At 44.4% G+C, this 20,163-nt stretch overlaps 1 protein-coding gene across 9 annotated transcripts in view; it reads left to right on the forward strand.

Annotated features, from left to right (window-relative positions):
• Positions 1-20,163, forward strand: part of CARM1 (coactivator associated arginine methyltransferase 1) — a 115,929-nt gene that overhangs the window by 19,453 nt on the left and 76,313 nt on the right. For 3 of the 9 annotated variants that reach the window (XM_081945688.1, XM_081945692.1, XM_081945693.1), the window contains exon 1: positions 17,196-17,331. The exons of 3 other annotated variants lie outside the window; for them this stretch is intronic. Coding sequence is in view for 3 of the 6 variants with exons in the window: in XM_081945686.1 (XP_081801812.1) it covers positions 17,181-17,331 (151 nt within the window). In the remaining 3 variants the exon portion in view is untranslated. Of the gene's footprint in view, positions 1-17,091; positions 17,332-20,163 lie in introns of those variants that run through there. 3 more of the 9 variants (XM_081945686.1, XM_081945690.1, XM_081945687.1) reach the window with 2 other exon arrangements.

The following is a 20,163-nucleotide window of genomic DNA, read 5'->3' on the forward strand; positions in this document are numbered from 1 at the left end:
ATGAACTCCCGAACCACCTCGGATGCTTCTCCCTTCGATGGCAGGTTGAAATCCCCCATAACTAGAAGTTTGGGGGTCTCAACCGCGATCTCTGCGATCCGCTCGAGGAGTTCAGGCAGGGCCGCTGATATATAGTGAGGAGCCAGGTATATAATCAGCAGGCCCAGCTGTCTCCCTGGGCCCCATCTCACGCCCAGAGACTCACACCCGGATATCTGCGGCACAGTGAACTCTCTCGGTTCCAGATTCTCCCGTATAATTACCGCTACCCCACCACCCCTACCCTGGGCCCGTGGCTGGTGGAACACTCGGTAGCCTGGTGGGCACATTTCCACGAGGGGTAAACCTCCCTCATGGCCCAACCAGGTCTCCGTTATTCCTGCGAGGTCTGGCTCCCCCTCTAAAATCAGATCGTTAATGAGGGGGGCCTTGTTGACAACGGACCTCGCATTACACAACATCAGCCTCAGGCCCTGGCTCTGTAGATCCTGGCCACCTAGAATGCGGGGGTTGGTACAAATGACCGGGCGTGTCCAACGCCCACGGTCTCCCAACCGACTGCAAGTTCTTCGTCTGTCCTCGCACCCACCCCTCCCTACGACCGTTGGTATAACAAAGCCCTCTATTGGAATGTTATTTTCCCTCCTCCCCCCCACTCCGCTCACTTCCCTCCTGACCACACCTGTTCGCCTGGCTCTAACCACAATCCTGGCCTGTATAACCCTCCCCCCCCACCCTGGAGCCCCCTAAAACATTTAAAAAACATTTAATTAAAAAACCCCTAATTCCCCGCTTCCTCCACCTCTCTGGGTTAATGAACCCATCATCAAGGTGGGCCCTGGAAAGGGCAGGGGGCCATACCTGCGAGAGGGGGGACTCTCACAGCTGTAACAGGTCTGACCTCAAATAAATAGTGATCTTCTGGCTGCAACAGGGCTAAGCTCGTAACAGGGTGTTGTAATGCTGGCATAAGTTAGCAAGTTAAAAGTCAGGGTTCCATATGAAAGAGGGAAAGCGGATGCCCATAGTCCACATCCTAGATGGAGAGGATGGTAAACCAGTCCGCAGTCTGTAGATAGGAGCTGGAAAGCAGTTCGTAAAAGCCGATAGGGCAGAGATCCCAGTTGGAGTAAGTGAGTAAGCGGAGGGGGCAGATTGACAGCGAAGGGCAGGGTAAAGAAGTCAGAAAAGCTCAGGCGTAGACCCTCACCCTCAGCCTCTCATCTCCATGGCTCATCTCCGTTCCGGCCGGCCTCAAATCTTCCCGCTGGTCTTCCAGCGGCCTCCAGTGGCCTCGGGCCTCGCTCCACCCTCTCACGGCTCTCGTATGGCCCTCGCCGGCTTCCCATTGATCTAAAGGCTCACCACGGCCTGGAAAATGGCGTTCGGTGTTTCTCATCACCACGCCGTCGCTGTCGCCGCTCAGGTCGCTGGGTCGGGCGCCGTCGCTGCTTGGGTCGCTCGGGTCGTCCTCGCTGTTCCCTTAGCCATTTCTCCGCCGCTCCGCTGCTCAAGCTCCACCGTTCAAGCTGCCGCTCAGACCATCCCTCTGCTGCTCGGGCCTTTGCTTCTAGCTCCATCTCCGGATGGCGCGTTCTCCTCTTTCCTCTTTCCCCCTGGCTGTCTGACCACCCTGGAGGACCAACTTGATCCTAAAAAGAGCCAGGGTGGTTGCTAACTAAATTCCCGGCCCTCGGGATGGCAAAGAGGGCCAGCAGCATCCCTGCCCCGTCGAGGAGCCCCCGTAATCAAAGGGAGCTCAGAGGCAGACCGCCATTCCCCTAGGAAGCTCCTCCTTAAGATGTGTTTCTTGCAGACAAATCACATCATTTTTAAATTGTTTCAGATAGTGGAATCTTTTTTTCATTTTTTGTGGTGAGTTTAAACCATTAACGTTCCAGGTTAGAAATTTAATTGTCATCTTCAGCCCCCTTGAAGCTTTTTAAGAGCCACCTGGAAATCCTGCTGGAATTTCTTCTTCGGTCTGGCTCCCCCACAGCTTCTGTATTTATGCTTATAGTTTCTTGGATTGTTGTCTGGGCTTGTTGCATCTTTAATTCTTGCTCTTTACGTTTGGTAACCGCTCGGGTTTGTCTTTGTTCCATGATTTCTTCTGTCTCAAGTAAGTCCAGGGTTTGAGCAGCACTTGCTTGTGCCTGGATATCTTTCTGTTTATCTTTTCTTCCTCTAGATCCTGGAGATGGAGGGTGTCCAGCCTTTAATACATTGCTGTAAAAATCTCTTGCTTTCCAGACTGAGCTAAGATGATATCTTTCTCCTAAGTAGTTCACCATCAATCCTTTTGGAACCTCCCATCTGTACTGTATCTGGAGAGTTCTGAGTTCATCCACTAGGAATGCATAATCCTTTCTAGATCTCAACATTTTAGGGGGAATTTCCTTTAATACTGTCACCTCTTGACCTGCGACCTGCAATTTGTTTTTATACTTCGCTTGTAATATCCCATTCCTTATTTTCCTGGTAACAAAATAGATTACAATATCTCTTGGTAGTTGTCTCCGTCTGGCAATCCATGAATTTACGTGGTAAATTTTGTCCATCTGCCAGTCATATTTGGTCTTGGATTCACCAGTTAATTGGACAAAAGCTTCTGCAAAAATCTCTTTCAAATTTTCTTGGTTACTTTCTTTCAAGCCTCTTATTCTCAAAGCAAACTCCATAGCTCTATATTGCGTCATTGTGACTTCTGCCTCTGATTTATCAATCTTGCTTTGAATGTCTACAACCTTGTTCTCCAAATTCACATTGGACTGATTGATTTCTTCCACTCTACCCTCCAATGATGTTACATAACCAAGCAAACCCTTAAATGCATCCACTATATCTTCCCTTATTTGCTGGTTGCGAGTGTGAAATTAAGTGCTTAATTTCAGACATTTCGTTAGACACATCTTTAAGGGCTTTAGTAATTTTGCCTTCCAGAGCAGAAGCTTGTTCCTTTAAGGCATTTTGAAGGTTACTTTGGAGGGCTTCAAGTGCTAATGCTTCTGCTGGGGGTAATAAAGATTGCAATTTTTGTATCTGGGCTGGAGAGCTTCCAGCGCTCTTAGAGGCAGTTAATTTAGTTTGCTTTGAAGCCATTTCCAAATATTCAAATCAAATTTTTCAGCGGCCAGATTGCTTATCCAAAAAGTCCACCTAACCCCCAGACTTGTTAATTTTTATAGCTTGTTAGCGAACCAATACTGTTTTGTTTAATCTCGAGCTCTTGATTCTTTTTACAACTTTAGCAAGCACTTAACAGATACTTTGCTTCTTAAGTTTCACTTTCATCATGCCCTTTGATGTTCAGGCGCCATCCTCCCTTTTATCCCCCTTAATCTTCACAGAAGGAAGTTATAGTAAATCTGAGTTAAGTTTTGTACTTGTGATTATAATCACCCCTCTCTTCGCTCCGCCTGCTTCTTATTCAAATGTAGATTAATACGTTGATAGCAGGAGTGATCGTGGTGCTTTGTTCTGCCAATGCAAAGACGCCCCAGGAGCGGTGCACTATTGGGCTGCAGGGGGCTCTCGCCTTTCAACCCCCAGAATTACTCCTGTGGGTCTAAGGGAGCTCTACCCTTACCCGGTTGCTCACCTCCCCCTGTTTTCCCGAGGGGAGAGTTTTCAAACTGCCAGACAGCTGATTTACGCTGTTCTAGCAGCCTAACACGATCTCAGGTCTGGCATTCCCAAAGGAACGTCCATCAGCACCTATGTTGCCACCGGAAGTCATGAAGGCCGAATTATTTACAACAGACCATATAACATTTGAAAGGTGCTCCATTTTGAACCCAGCCACATTGCTTCCCATGACACCAGAAGGAGAAAGTCTGCATGACTGTCTCTATCTGGTTCATTATGCTGAGTCCCCCCAACCCGACCAGACTAATACCCTGCTGCTAAATCCGAACATGGAACTATACACAGATGGCTCCTCCTATATGCATGAAGGGAAAAAAGTAGCAGGAGCCACCGTTGTCTCCCTACATGAGGTTGTCTGTGCCTCCCCTCTCCCCCCTCCCATAGTGCCCAAGTGGCTGAACTCATAACGCTAACAAAAGCCTGTGAAGCCACTAGGGACCGGTCTACCAATGTATACACCAACTCCAAGTATGCGTTCGGGGTCTGCCACACCAAAGGAACTTTATGGAAACAACGGGGTTTTCTAACGTCAGCTGGCCATCAAATAGTCCACGCTATCCTAGTTTCCAAGCTACTAGAAGCCATCCAATTACCAGAATCCATAGCAGACATCCACCGCAAAGCTCACCAAACAGATGACTCCTTAGTCACGAAAGGAAACAAATATGCTGGTGTCACAGCCAAATGGGTAGCCACAAAACCCCTCCCTTATAACATAGCAGCACAAACTATAAGAGCAGACCCCATAATTCCCTATGCAGACTTTTTAGAGAACAGGGAAGTAAGAATGTGGGAGGAGAAATTAAGTGCAGTCTTTATGGAAGGGTTCTGGAGAGTCCCAGATGGCAGGCCAATAGCCCCACGACGCCTCATACAGCTAATCTGCCAGAGGCTACACTCAAAAGGCCACTGTGGGACACAAACAATAGTGGATGCTGCCAGGAGGGTATGGCATGCACCAGGAATATATAGTGAAGATACCAGGGTGACTAACACCTGCCAAACATGCCAAGCCAACAACAGCACACCCAGAAAGAGCATTCATGAAGGCGGAAGGCCATGGGCACAAAGACCATTTGAAAGGGTGCAAATGGACTACATACAATTACCCAAAGCAGATGGATATCAGTATGCACTGGTATGCTGTGATCAACTGACACAATGGATAGAGGCTTTCCCATGCTGCTATGCTACTGCTCTGGAAACGGCCAGGCATCTCATCGAAGATATCATACCAAGATTTGGGGTACCAACAGTCCTGGACATGGATAGGGGCAAACATTTCATAGCTCAAGTCCTCAATCACATATTTCAAGCACTGGGCATTACCCAAAACCTCCATTGTCCTTATTTGCCCTTGTCCTCAGGAGGGACAAAATGCTGTAATAGGGAGGTCAAGACCTTACTAAGTAACTCTGCCAGGAGACATACCTCTTGTGATGATTTGGCATAAAATAAAGGCAGACAGCAAGGAGCTTGAACTAGAGGCTTGTCTTTATTCAGAGGCAGCCATTTTAAAAATAACTTCTGCCCCAGATGATGTCATTAAAAAAGTTAACTGTTTCCTAACCTTCTTAAAGAGCTAGGCATAACAATGGAACTTGAAATATAGCATAAAATATACACATCATTACATCTCTCTTCTTATACTTATAAAACATTCTTATTATACTTATACTTATAAAACATCTAATATGATACAAAGTCTTTCCATATTTTTGGTTTAATAGCTCAATCATAGCGAGAGAAAGTTACCGCTGTCTGATCATCAATAAAATTGCTGTCAGGTTGTGAGTCAGTCCCGGCATTGTCACATGCTGATATGCTTACATTATCCTTGGCGTTCTCAGTAGGCTGTACATCCGTGTTCAGGAATTCTGTTCCATCATGCGATTGTGCTTCATTTTCCTTGTTGTTTTCTTCTTCCAACGCAGTATCAGCAGCAGTGTCTGGATGAAGATGACACCTGTTTCTTTTCAATTGCTGTCCACACTTGGTTTCAATTACATATGATTTTGGTGAATTGCCTTCTCTGACAATTTGAGCAGGTTCCCATGTTCTCCCAGTGATTCTGTGTCTCACAACTTGCCCGGCACACAGTGGACGAAGAGGCTTGGTAGATTTATCAAAATACCGTTTTTGCTTTCTCATGTTTATGTTCCTCTGAGCTGTTACCTGCTCATGTGCGATGGAACAAGGCTGCAATTTATGCGGAGCAGTAGGCACTGTAGTCCTCAGTGTTCTCTCCATTAGCAGCTGTGCCGGTGAGCATAAACCCTCAATGGGTGTTGCACGATAGTTTAGTAAGCTTAAATACACATCCTGCCCTGACGATTGAGCTTTCTGTATAATGGATTTGGCTATGCCAACATACTTCTCTGCTAGGCCATTGGCCTGTGGGTGATAAGGGCTTGTGGGTTTGTGCTTGATTCCCCATTCACACAGGAAGCACTGGAATTCAGCACATGAAAATTGTGGCCCATTGTCAAACACAAGTTCTTCACACACTCCATGTCTTGAAAGTATTGTCTTGAAAGCCCATATGACTGTTGACGCTTTTAGATTTCCCAGCTGCACTAGTTCAAAGTATTTGCTGTAGTAGTCTACTATCATCAGGTAGTGGATGTCTTCAAAATGAAAAATATCTGTAGCCAATCTCTGCCATGCCCGTGAAGGAGCATTCCACGTGTAAGAGGTTCTTTCGCATTGTTTTTTTTTTAAATGTCTGGCAGGTGTCACACTTCTTTACAAGTGTTTCAATATCAGAGTCCAGATGAGGCCAGTAGACCACCTCCCGTGCTCTGCGCTTACACAGAGTAATGCCCGAATGTCCCTGTGAATTTGTTCCATTACTTCTGCCTGCTGTGACTTAGGAATAAGAATATGGTCACTCATGAGTATGATATCCTCATGAATGGATAGTTCATCTTTCACAGGCCAGAATTCCTACAGCTCAGGACACAGCTTCTTGTGTTTTTCTGGCCAGCCATTGCACGTGACATGGGTTAGTTTCTCTAGTACTTTGTCCTGTTTGGTGTCTTGTCTTATTTTCTCCAGCCGTAAATCTGATATTGGCATGTTCACTAGTACTGTATGTACCTGCTCTTCCAACTCAGGTTCACCTCTGGCTTCATGTCCTTCCGGAAACACCCTTGACAGGCAATCTGCCATTGGAATTTCCTTCCCAGGCTTATACTTCGCTGTGAGATCATACTGCTGTAATTTCATAACTATTTGCTGCAGGCGTGGATGTGTAGAAGCTAGCAGTTTTTGTAGTATGTACTGCAACGGCTTGTCAGTTTCTACAACTACTGGGCGACCATATATGTACTGGTGAAATTTCTCACATCCATTCACAATGGCCAGCATCTCTTTCTCAATTTGAGCATAATTAGCTTGTGTTGTGGTCAGTGCACGTGAAGCATATGCCACAGGATGTCCTTGTTGAGTCAGTACAGCACCCAGCCCAAACTGGGATGCATCCACTTGAAGCACGGTGTCAGCATTTGCGTCGAAGTATTTCAGTATTGGCCCTGGATAGTTAGTGATCAGTTTCTTCACTTTGTCAAAAGTCCTTTCCATGTTTGCATCCCAACACCAAATGGCATCCTTCTGCAGCAATGCATGTAATGGTGCTATCTGTTGAGCGAGAGAATTTAGATAGATAGTTGAAAATGCCAATGATGTCTCCAGTTCCTTTCTGGAGGCTGGGGCCTCCATGTTAAGAACTGCTGTAATCATCTTTGGCTCAGGCTTCAAGCCCTCTTTGGTTAGTATGTGTCCAAAATATGTTACTTCTCCTACCCCAATTTGCATTTTATTTGGATTGAGTTTAAGATTTCTCTCATGACATTGATTGAGCAAAGCAGTAAGGTTTCTGTCATGCTCTACTGGATCCTTTCCATAGACCAACAAATCATCAACTATTACTTTAACACCCTGTAGACCAGCAACCAGTTCGTGTGATTTCTTTTGAAATATCTCCTGTGCCAATGCTATGTCAAAGGGCACCCTTGTGAAGCGCCATCTGTTCTATCCTCAACATACGACCTGACAGCCAGCAACAGCCAAGCCGCGCCTGATTGGCTAAGATGTGGCTTGGCTGAGCGCAGGCTGTTCAGGCCATTCCTATTGGCTGCCCTGCTTGACAGCTCCGTATAAATAGCTGTCAAGCAGGGAAAGGTGCTGAACTCCGTCTGTAGATAGTTTTGACTGCTTGCGTTTAATAAATCTGTTGGGTTGCCTCAGAACGAGTCCTGCCTCATCCTTTGGCCACTCTTTAATACTGGCGATGAAGGTGGGATCCTGAAGGCCAGCCAACAGCAACCGAGGGGAGCGAATGGAGTTCCCACAGCCGGCGAGGCTGCGTTTTTTCCCTCTCGCTCTCTCGCTCTCGCCTCTTCGTCCATTTTACCATGGCATCCATGCCACCCTTCGCTCCCTACGGAACCCCAGGCGAGACGTGGGCCGGGTTCATGGAGCGGTTCAAATGTTTTTTGATTGCTAATGGCAGCTACGACCTGCCCTCAGACCGAAGTTTTTTCCTCAGCTGCTGCGGGCCGGTCATGTTTAACTCGGCCTGGGCCCTTGCCGCACCACTGCCGGCTCGCACACGGATCACGCGCCGTTACGCATTTCGCCAATGCGTACAGAAGGGAGCCGAATCAATCAGCCAGTTCCTTCAATCTTTGAGGATGGAGGCGATCCCGTGTGAGTTTGCTGACCTGGAAGACTCCCTGGTGGAGCAATTTGTGTGCGGGGTCTGGAACCTCCGCCTGAGGCGGCGTTTGTTGGCACAACCCGAGATCACACTGCAGCAGGCGGTGGAAGAGGCCAGAGCCGCGGAGCTCTCGGACCAGTCCACGGCCGAGATGTTCCACAACCAAATGCCTCTGCAGCCCACCCAAGCCTGCCTCATAGATGAGCTGGTGCCGCTGGACGACCTCAAGGAGGAAGTTGACCAGGTGGACCGGCTGGGGGCCACGCCGCGGCACCAGGTGCAGCAGCCACTCTGCCAAACCACGGGGGTCTGCCTTGGGTGTGGAGGGAACCACGCCCGGACCGCTTGCCCCTTCAAGACCTCTATCTGCTGCAGATGCCACAAGAAGGGCCACCTTGCCCAGGTCTGCCGAGCTGCCTTGCCACTACCACAGCACCCAGACATCCCCGCGCAACTGCCCAACCAGCAGGCACCTCGCCTCCAGAAGCCTTGCCGCCAAAAACGCAGATGAGATGACTGCTTCACCATCGAGCCGGACCTCCCTGCCACCCCTGCAGTGTCGGTCAGCCATGCCTTGACCGGATCAAAGAAAATCACAGTCTCGCTGCTGCTTGAGGAGTCACCCTGCACAATGGAGGTCGACTCTGGGTCCTCCCGCTCCCTCCTGTCCTCGGCTGAGTTCTCCCGCATGTGCCCCGGCATTACCCGAGACCAGCTATCTCCGCCGGACACTACCTTGAGGGACTACCAGGGGACTATCATTCCAACCCTGGGTTGTTATATGTTGCGGGTGGAGTTTGGGGAATTTAATGGCTGCCTCCCTGTCCTGGTTGTGGAGAAACCGCTACCGGCCCTACTGGCCGGGCAGAACATGCTGTCCGATCGGCCAAAGAGTCCTTGGGTAGGATGGACCGGGGTGACTGGCTGGCACGGATGGCTGCATACCTATTGGGTCAGCATTCCAACCCATGTCCTATCTCTGGGAAGACTCCTGAGGAGCTACTGATGGGCCGGCGCCTGCGGACCACCCTAGATAGGTTGCACCCACTCTGTTCTGAACAACCTGGCAACCTGGGGCCTCCTCCCCGCAGTTTCAAGGTGGGGGACCCTGTCTGGGCAAGGTCTTACTCGGGATACCCTAGGTGGGTGCCTGTTCTTACAGGGTCCTCCTACCGGATGGCTCTGAATGGCAGCACCATGTGGACCAATTAAGGCGCTGCCTGCCACCTGAGGCCTCCTCTCAACCCGGTCCATTGAGCTTGGCCACCGTCGCTCAGCAGCCGGCCTCCATGCAACTGCGGCCTCTGGCCATACCTCCAGGCCAGTCCAGCCCTCACCAAGGTTTCGTTTCCCCGGACGCCACCTGCTGGCCATCCTTCCATGGGCCGCCACTATTTGTCCACGGCACTCCAGGTTTTCCCCATCCTGTGGCCTTCCCACAGTCAGGCCTCGCCTATCCAGATACCGTCCTCTGGCAGTCGCTCTCAAACCCGCCTACATCGGACGCGCCCCCTCGCCCCGTCCTACCTGAGTCTCAGGCTCCACCCTCTGGACTGGGCCCGGCTGATGACACCTGGAGCTACAGTCCTTTCAGGGAGGAGCTTCCATGGGCACATCCTCCTCCGCCGACAACTCCTCCTCAACTGAGGCATTCTGGGCGTGTCCAGCGTCACCCTGCCTATGTAAGCAAATACGCTTGTGCAACCCTCATGCATGCGTCCTCGCTGCGGGGGAAGAGGTGTTCTATCCTCAACATACGACCTGACAGCCAGCAACAGCCAAGCCGTGCCTGATTGGCTAAGACGCGGCTTGGCTGAGCGCGGGCTGTTCAGGCTGTTCCTATTGGCTGCCCTGTTTGACAGCTCTGTATAAATAGCTGTCAAGCAGGGAAAGGTGCTGAACTCTGTCTGTACATAGTTTTGACTGCTTGCGTTTAATAAATCTGTTGAGTTGTCTCAGAACAAGTCCTGCCTCATCCTTCGGCCACTCTTTAATACCATCGACCCGCAGGGGAGTTGAAAGTAGTGAGGTAACTGCTGGTTTCATCAAGACGCAATTGCCAGTAACCAGACTGGGCATCTAATACACTGAACACTGTTGCTCCTACTAGCTTGTGTGCTATGTCTGCCATGGGGAGTTTGTAGTGTTCTCTCATTATTACTTTGTTCAAATCACATGGGTCAATGCATATGTGAATTGCGCCTGTGTTCTTCTTCTCCACCACGACCATAGAACTGACCCATTCCGATGGTTCAGTGACCACCTTTACTACTCCCAACTTCTCCATCCTAGTGAGTTCCTGTCTAACTTTATCCACAAGAGTTAGAGGTATTTTCCTTGGGGCATGGATGACAGGCTGTGCACCCTCTTTTATACATATGTGCCTTATGCCTGGGAGACACTCCAGGCCCTTGAATAGATCACAGTACTCACGTTTAATGTCAGCTTCCATCAGACCTCTATGCCCACCATCCACAGTCATTATGATCTTCACAAGTCCAATCTCTTTATTTGTTTTGAGACCTAGCACGGCTGGGGCTTGCATTTCTATCACAAACAATTGTAAAACCTTTTCAGATCTCTTGTAGGTGCATTTTACATGACAGCGACCCTTTACTTTCAGCTTTTCACCACCATATCCGATTAATTTCGGTAGGTCCAGAGTCTCTAAGGGGGATTCATTCCTGAGGTGTTCCAGATATATGTGGCTTGGCACACAATTTACTTGTGCTCCAGTGCCTATTTTGAATGTAACTGGAATTTTGATGGCCCCTATCTGTAATGTTACATTGGCTTCATCTGCAGACTGATGTGCTTTCTGTATCGCTGCAAGATATATCGGGGAGCAGTCCGCGTCTGACTCTGCATTGTCCTCCAGCCCGTGTTTGTGAAGACAGTTTACACACCCTGACAAAGTGTCCTCTCTTCTTGCATTTGTTGCATATTTGCCCCTTTGCAGGACAGACACTGTTTTTGTGGTGCATATTTCCACAATATCCACAAGCTGCTTCTCTGTTACTTGTTCCAGTGCCATGGGTGCCTTTTGTTCCTTTGTGTGCCCTTTCTTGACCATATCTACTGCTTTGAGTTTCTATAGCATTGATCTGATGCTGTGTTCCTTCCAGTATCTGCATATCCTTTCTTGATATTTCATATGCTCTTGCAATCCTTACGGTTTTCTCAAGATTTAAGTCTTCTTCCTGCAACAGTTTTTCCTGCACTTCCTTAAACTTACTGCCCATCAGAATACGGTCTTTAATCATATCTCCAGCATCATAAAAAGCACAGTCTTTGGCAAGCAAGTGCAGCTGGGTCACCCATTCATCCACAGATTCACCTCCACACTGGTTTCTCTTATAAAACAGCTTTCTCTGCACTGTGGAGTTTTTTCTCAGGTTGCACTATGCTTCAAACTTTGCAAACAGTACCTCTTTTCTTTTTGTCCTCTGCAGTGATCTCCCCACTTGCTTGCCAGGCTCTGCACACATCGCGTCCTTTTTGTCCCACAATGTTAGAAAGTGTGCTGCTTTCTGCTGATTAGTCCATTTGTCAGCATCAGGTCCTGCAAACACAAGCTCTATCAGCTTCTCCCACTTCGACCAGTTTTCAGATATGTTCCCTGACTCCAAATCCAGGGAAGGAATGTTCTTTGTGTTGCTGTTTGCTGCCATGACTCTTCTCACCCCACTCCTGGTATCATGTGATGATTTGGCATAAAATAAAGGCAGACAGCAAGGAGCTTGAACTAGAGGCTTGTCTTTATTCAGCAGCAGCCATCTTAAAACTAGCCAAAAGGATGTTACATTTAATCACAAAAAGAAACATAGTATAAAGGATTAAGAGTAACAAAAGCACAGGAAAACCCCCGAGTCTGGCAGAAACCACTAAGAATAACAAAAGACGTAGAATCCAATCTAAGGCAAGACAAATATAACCATTTACATAAGATTGACACCTACTCACAAGCACCCACACAGGAAACGCCCTTCCCTCCCTTTTGACAGGATTAAACCAAAGGACAGGACACTGGACAAAACAGAAACAGAAGACAAGAGAATCAAGATTAGAGCAATCATCCGGAATAAAGAAATCTTTGTAAATCATAACAGCCTCAAAGGAGGAAAACTGTATAAAAAGGAAAACCAATGCACGTACAGTGTGCTGCAGACCCAGGAACATCTGAGCTGCGTCTCCTCCTTCCCGTTTTTTCTTTCCTCAATAAAATTCATAACTTCCAGGCAGCTGTCTTAATTTTCTGTAAATAATTAGCTTCCACTGAAAATGAAATTAATTTTTCTATTTCAGAAACCTTTGCTTCCAAATTTGTTATTATTTCCTAGACCATTTTTTTCTAAGATTCTCATATGGGGGGGGGGGGTGAATCCAATTTGAAAAAGTTTGTTTGTTGTTCACATTTTGTTTGTTGAATGAACCACATTGAATGAGTCCACACAGTATCCTAAAGCAAAATCCTATAAGCCATGTTATTTGGTGTGGTGTGTGAACCCAGGTACTGAGACCACAAACCTGAAACAATTTAAATTCTGTCTTATTCTTGGCAACTTGTGTTCAGCAGGTGGCCTTAAAGTGATCTGCTCTCAGAAATCTGCACTAATTTCCATCAGTACATCTGACTGGAGAGACAAACTGACTTATTGGTTCAGATGGTTCTATGGTCCAGACAGATTATTTGCTTGAACATTTAAAAACTAATCTATTTGCTGTCTTCCACTAACAACACAAGAAAAAATGGTTTATTATCAGTAATACTTTAATCCAGTTCAATAGTGTATGTCCACTCCTACATTCCTCTGCTGTTTTTGAACAGCTTTGTTAATTTGTCACAAAGATGTTTAAATATTCCTACTGTTTCTTCCATATCTTCTAAAGATTAAAGATGGAACTCATTTTTTTCTTGGTGGTGGTTTGTTCTCCGAGCTTGCTGTTTGGCTTTTGCATGTTTCATCATCAGGCTAGGTAACATCAGTGGAATTTGCTTGAAGTGTCTTGTTTTATTCTCCTCTGCTTTTAACATGGTCTTGTGTGGTTTACGTGGTCAGTTGGCCATATGGTTGACAGGTCACGTGATCACTTGGGGGAAAATCATGCTGGTTGGAGATCATGTGAAGTCACATTAAGATTATCACCATCTAGAAAAAAATACCCTTACGTTTACCTTGACACTAAATGTAATGATATACTGGAGTGTAACTTTAATATGATCCTATGTATCTTCACCCTATTACTCATGCAAATATTTATTCTTTTTGCCATATTACAGTCTTACGGCTGTCAACATATATAGTGACAAAGTTCATTTTTTTCTCTTTCTATTAGATCTAAAAGGAAAAGTTCTGGTTTCATTTTTATCTCCATTTTCAGAATTTTCTGTATTAAAATATGAATCATATTCCAAAAATGTTTTGCTTTATCACATGTCCACCATAAATGATAAAAAGTCCCTTCTTTATTTTTACATTTCCAACATTCATTTGACATGGCTTTATACATCTTAGATAACTTATCTGAGGTTATATACCAATGATACATCATCTTATTGAAATTCTCTTTTAGATTATAATTTAATGTAAATTTTAAACCCTTCATCCACATATTTTCCCATTGTTCAAGCATCACATTATATCAAAAATTCCTTGCCTACTGAATCATACAATGTTTTACATGTTCATTTTCCAAATTCAATTTCAATAACTTTTTATAAATCTTAGCAATAATATGTTCATTGTTGCCACATAATGAAAGTTCCTGTTCATTTTTAACAAAGTCAAATCCATAGTATTTTTTTTATCCAATTTGAACCTTTCTTTCAGTTGTTGGTAAGTAAAGCAATGGCAAGCTTAATTTTCTGTTTCAAGTTCTTCCCTTGGCTTTAGTATTGGGTATATTTATTCTAACTCCAACTCTTACAGTCCAACTGTGAGGGCAACCTACAAGTATCAATAAACCTAAAAATACTCAGTTTAATCCTCACACTGACCACTAGAGGCAGCTCTTGGATCGCATTGTAGGGAATGCTGAACATTCTGATGTTATTCTCAGTAAAATAACCAATAAAATAACTAGCTATTATTGGGACCTAATAGCACCTAAAATTACCACAATTTTCTAGGCCTGAACTCTATTTTCATGAGACTCTTGCTTAAACTGATTTTATTTTGAAGCTTATAAATTTTCGCCTAAACTGAATTTGTTTTGGCAGGATATTCAGATAGCTTTCTGTATATAGATTGCAACACAATCAGTAATTCACAATTACCTCAGGGACAGCAATATCTGGAGTTAAACACATAAACAGCAGAAAGTAAATCAACTGGAGATATCTCAGTATTGTGCTTTCAGTAATATTGGTAATTACCCCAGATAAATCCGCTTCATGTTTGCTTCGGTTGATTTTTTTTTTACTGAAAGTATCAGAGACTACATGGGGAGGGAATTGCAGAAATTTGCTTTATAAGCTGGAGAAAAAGTTATTCTTTCTGCAAACTTTAAAATTTAATTCATGATGGTGCAGATCAGATTTTACTTGTTGATTAATAAACCAGGCAGACAATTTATTTATTTTTATTTATCACATTTAGAAACCACCTATCTCCCTCACAGAGCAATATAATACAGTTCAATAAAAAATATTTTCTTGATTTATATTCTATCTTTATTGCCTTCTTCCTCGGGGAGGCTACTTTGCCAGCCTCCCAGCTGATTGGTCCCATCCAACCCCCCTTACACACACACAGACACACACACGCACACACACCACTTGTTGCTGCGCGAGGTGAGCGCTGCCAGGGAGAAATCAGGGGGAGAGGGAGAAGGCCATCCCCAGGAGAAGTTTGTTTTCTTCTCCCCCTCCTGCTGATTTCTCCCTGCCAGCGCTGGCCTCACGCCGCGGTAAGCAAGGTGGCTCTCAAGGATAATGAAACGGGCTCAGCACTCTTCCAACAGCCAAGGAAGGAAGAGGAGCCGGGCCCTTGGCCTTTGAAAGAAGCGCCCGTGCCCGCTTCATTCTCTTTGAGAGTCGCCTTGCAAAATGGGGAATTTTCTAACATTTTGCTGTTCTCTAATCTGGTCAATTGTCCTCACAAGGAACAATTTAACAGAGTCAGTGCAAACAGATATTCTTTTGCAGCCTGTTTCAGATTTTGAATTATATGATTCACACTCCTAATGGCATGTGGGCCACAATCTTGGTTCACTTTGTTTCAGTCCTCCTCAACTCATAGTGAGCGGCTCTTCCAGCAATCTCTGGTGCTATGCAAATACAACGCAAATACAACCAGTGACTCAGCTCCCAGGTGCTTACCTTGGTCCACTGGACTTCGTCTCAGTCCTCCTGTTATTTTAAAACTATATCTGTAACAATAAATATTTGTTTTGAATGTTGTATCCATCTTTTGTATCAACTATTGTACATATTTCTGTTATTTATGATTTTTGTGTTATCTCTCTTCATCTTCATTAAAAAAAAACCTCAAATTGGAGAACACCGGCATTCATCCAACACCTCTTCCAGCTTGATGGGAAAACATTGGTAACAACCTGTTAAATACCATTTTATATTCTTGTTTTTCAAAATGATAATAGAAAACCTTCAGACAAATTACATGGATGGAAGGAAAGTGCCTGTAGTCCATCTGTTTTTGCTAACAGTGCTCAGTGGCATACCTGCTCTCTGCAAAAGCTTCAGAATTTTGCATGCTAAACACTGCAGAGGTATTCAGACTCCAGACAACCAGTGGAAGAATATTTATTCACCTCATAGAATTATTGGACTGGAAGGGATCATGGAGGTGAGCACTCTTGCCCCACAAACATTTTTCTAGCTGTATGCCATAAGTTTTTACATGGTAAGAGAGAGCTCTGACAATTGTGGGTTAGTTTATTCCTTCAATAAAGCATTATTAATGAAATTCTGATTTGGTGCAATTGTTATCTGTCCTGGAAAACCGTGCCTTTCTTTGCAATTGAATAAAATAAATAAATACATTTTCTTGGGTTGTTCCTCTGCATGACTGGAGTACAAAGCTCCAGATATTTATAGGATGGCAGCAAAGAGATACAAGGAAACAGCATGGGTTGGATTTAAATCATAATTTTTAAAGAGCAACTGTCATTTCTGTGCCGCAGCAGCTCCTCCTCTGACCTGCTGTTGACTCACTGACAGTCCCAAGATTGCATAATATACAACCTCATGGTACATAACTAAACTCCATTTCATGCTGAATAAACTAAATTATTAATGTATCTTAAATAGAAAACCATATTTAGATAGATTTTTACTCTAAAAGCATTTTATTAAAATCAATTTGATAAAAATAAAAAACGGTTTAAATAAAAAAATCCGATTTAAATTTTTAAAAATCAGTTTTTAAATTTTTTTTAAATCATCGATTTTTATCCTTTCTTTTATCCTTTCCACCCTACAAGGAAATATCTGTAACTGGGAATTTGCAGCCCAGTTTCTTATGCCAGCTTAACTGGACTCTGTCCTTCCTCTCAACGGCACTGAATACTAGTCCTCTTCCGTCTTACTCGCATCACCTGAATCCCTTAGCTTGCCATCCTTTCGACCGGCAGCGCCTCACCTTCCCACGCCGATTGGCCCGAAGCGCATCCCCTTCCTTATCCCCGCCGGCCAGTAGAGGGCGCGTCCGCTCCCTGCCTCGGCCCAGCCTAGCGGTACACAATAGGCACGGCTTCCGGCCGCTCCTTCTCTGACGCCTTCCTCAGTCGCCTTCGGCCTTTACCTTCAGCCGCCGCCGCCGCCGCCGCGGAGCGGGCCTGGGATGCCAAGATGGCGGCGGCGGTGGTATCGGTCTTTCCGGGTGTGCGGCTCCTGACCATCGGCGATGCCAACGGGGAAATCCAGAGGCACCAAGAGCAGCAGGCGCTGCGTCTCGAGGCTCGCACCGGGCCTGACGCCGCTTGCCTCGCTTTGTATAGCCGTGAGTGGCGAAATGGGGCTGAGCTGGCTTGCATGTTCGCTGACAAGCGGGCCGGTGGGGGCCTAGTCGCGTGAAAAGGGAGGAGGGTCGGATGAATGAATGAATGAAAAGAATGAATGAGTGAGTTGTAGGACGGACAGCAGTTCAGGGGATGCGGACGGGCTGCTAATTACTTCTAGGAGCGGCTTTCTCGCCATCGCTCCTACTTGAGGTTGCGAGGGAGAGCGATCTGTCCCTCCTGTTTGAAGGCCAAAGGTTTCTGAACATGTGCGAGAAGTAATTCATATCTATACTACTTCATAGTAGCTCCTAGGAAGGAGCTACTTCCTACAAGTTTCACCCAGGAGCACATCAGGGAAACCAGATGGGGGTCGCGACATATTCTGGAGTTTTTTTTTTAATTTCCGTCCTAACGCTATAGCTTCTCTTGGAGAACAGTCCGTTTATTTTCGTTTGCAGGCAAATAAAGGATAACACCTCATGGCTTTTTATGTTTCAGCCAAGTAAATGCTCTGTGACTGTTGCCCCAAACTTCTAATAATTTTGCACCCGTCTGAAAAATTCCAGGATTTAAAACATTGTTAGTAATATAATGCCAGGATTAATTTGAAGTATTTTAAACTAACCTGTCAAAAGTTAATCGCCATCTCATGTATTCCCAAAAGTCCCGTTAATAATTAAAGACTACTAAGCCATACACTTAAAGGCATATATATTGATACCACAACAGGGAAAAGTAAACCAAGGAAAAATAGGTTTGTGGGTAATTAAAAAAAATAGATTAGGCTTTAAATGGGATTGGGATTGTGCATTTTAGAACTGTTTATATTGGCAAATTGAGAATAAAATCTTACAAACTTGTACGTTGAACAGTTGGGTTTTTCTGAATGGTCTTTTTTGAACAACATATTTGTAGGTACAGGAGGAATACATGTAAAAATACTTAAAGTATTTGTTCTGAGCATAAAACAACTTTTTAAAGAACACAGCCTTAATAACTCCTGAAACTGTTTTCATAAATTCCATAATAACCATTTTGAATTATTATATTTGCCCTCATTCATTATAAGCTACTTTTTAGTATTTTTCCCTCTAATCCTTGAGACAATTTGTCTAGTATTACACTTTTTGTAATAATTATTATCACAGTTTTATCCCTTGAATGGGATCTGATTTGGATCTGTATGTTGACATAATTGAGCATCAAATGGCTACATTGAGTGTGCATCATATAGTTCAACATTGGCATCTTTTACAAACAGGTATTTTGCAATGAATGAATATCATTGCTGTTTAGTATGATGAATCAACAACTCGTTTCACAGAGACTAATGTGTATACTTACATTTGTGGTTTTTGCTTGATAATGTGAAGACAGTTGTTTAGACCAGCGGTCACCAACTGGTGGTCCATGGACCACTGGTGGTCCGCAAGAAAATTTTGGTGGTCCTCAGAAAAAATATTTGCATTTTTTATATTGCACTAAATACTATTTATCTTTTTTTTTAAATCATATTAGTGGTCCGCTGGATTTCAAATTATGAATTTAGTGGTCCCTGCGGTCCGAAAGGTTGGTGACCCATGGTTTAGACAGTTATAGTGTTAAATTGGCTACACTAGATGTAAATGTGAATACCGCAGTGTTTATGGTCTTCAGCACTGTGACTCAATTACTGTAATTCAATCAAAATGATATCATAACTTGAACATGTTGGGTGTATTCAAAATACTTTGTATACTGATTTCTGTATTGTTTGACAACTTTTGATATTATACCATAAGAGGTGGAGGATATGATGGGGAAACTTTAACCTACATATTGTCTATTCAGTGCTGTTGTGAGACAGCAGCATTGTCTATTCACTAACTGCCTTCAGCTTTTGGAGCAAATGAGAAAACAGTTGAAGTCATAAAGTAAGTGGCAATTTTACAAGGGATAAAATATGAAATTACTAAACTAGCACGTAAAGTAGATCCTTGTAGTTGGAATAAGCATGCCTGTGCTAAGATAATTTGTGGCGTCCAAATTGCAGATAAGATGGAAGACTTTTGAAAAGTCCTAAGCTTTTTTTCTTTGCTAGGTAGACTTTGAAATCTTCATGCGACTGTTCAAAAGGAATGGGGTTTTTTGTGTGTGTTAGAATCTCTGAACATGTTCAGGTATTACTTCTTTGAGAGACTACTCAGACTATTAGAGGAAACATACAGTACTGTAATTCCCATGAGGAAATTCAGAATGAACTAAAGTTGATCACAAAGTCTGAAGCACCATAGTCCCTGAACCACTTTGGGATCCACTGAACCACTTCTAGAATGACATAGTCTACAGTAAGGTTTGACAGTCCAGTGGAAACAGAACTATTATACATTCCATTCCCAATTAGTCATCCCTAGAGCTGAAGATTTTGAGTTCAGCTGTTATAGGTTATTGTAACTGAAATCAAGGATAGAGTAACTCTGACCCTCCAGGTATTGCTTAGCTAGAATATCCAGCTATCTTAGGCAGCTTAGACAGTGATGAGTTGTAAATCAACAATTCTTGGAGGCTTACATATTTTTTTTATCTCTGACCTAATTATAATTATTATTCTGCAAACTGCAGAATATTATGCATATTGGAAATATTTGAAAGTTGCCAGTGTCAGTCTTTCTTAGTGTTATGTGAACTTTTCCTTCCAACCTTTTTTTTTAGTTGTTCACACTGCCAAATTGAATTTAACTATATTTATCAACATCAATCATTGTGGAAATTGTGCTACCTTTTTGCTGGTTTACTCTAAAGTAGGTGAAACTTTAATTACAGAATATATTTTTTCTTTTATGTTCTGCTGC

The sequence above is a fragment of the Natrix helvetica genome, assembly GCF_964273705.1.
Source record: "Natrix helvetica genome assembly, chromosome: 2".
Classification (NCBI taxonomy): Eukaryota; Metazoa; Chordata; class Lepidosauria; order Squamata; family Natricidae; genus Natrix; species Natrix helvetica.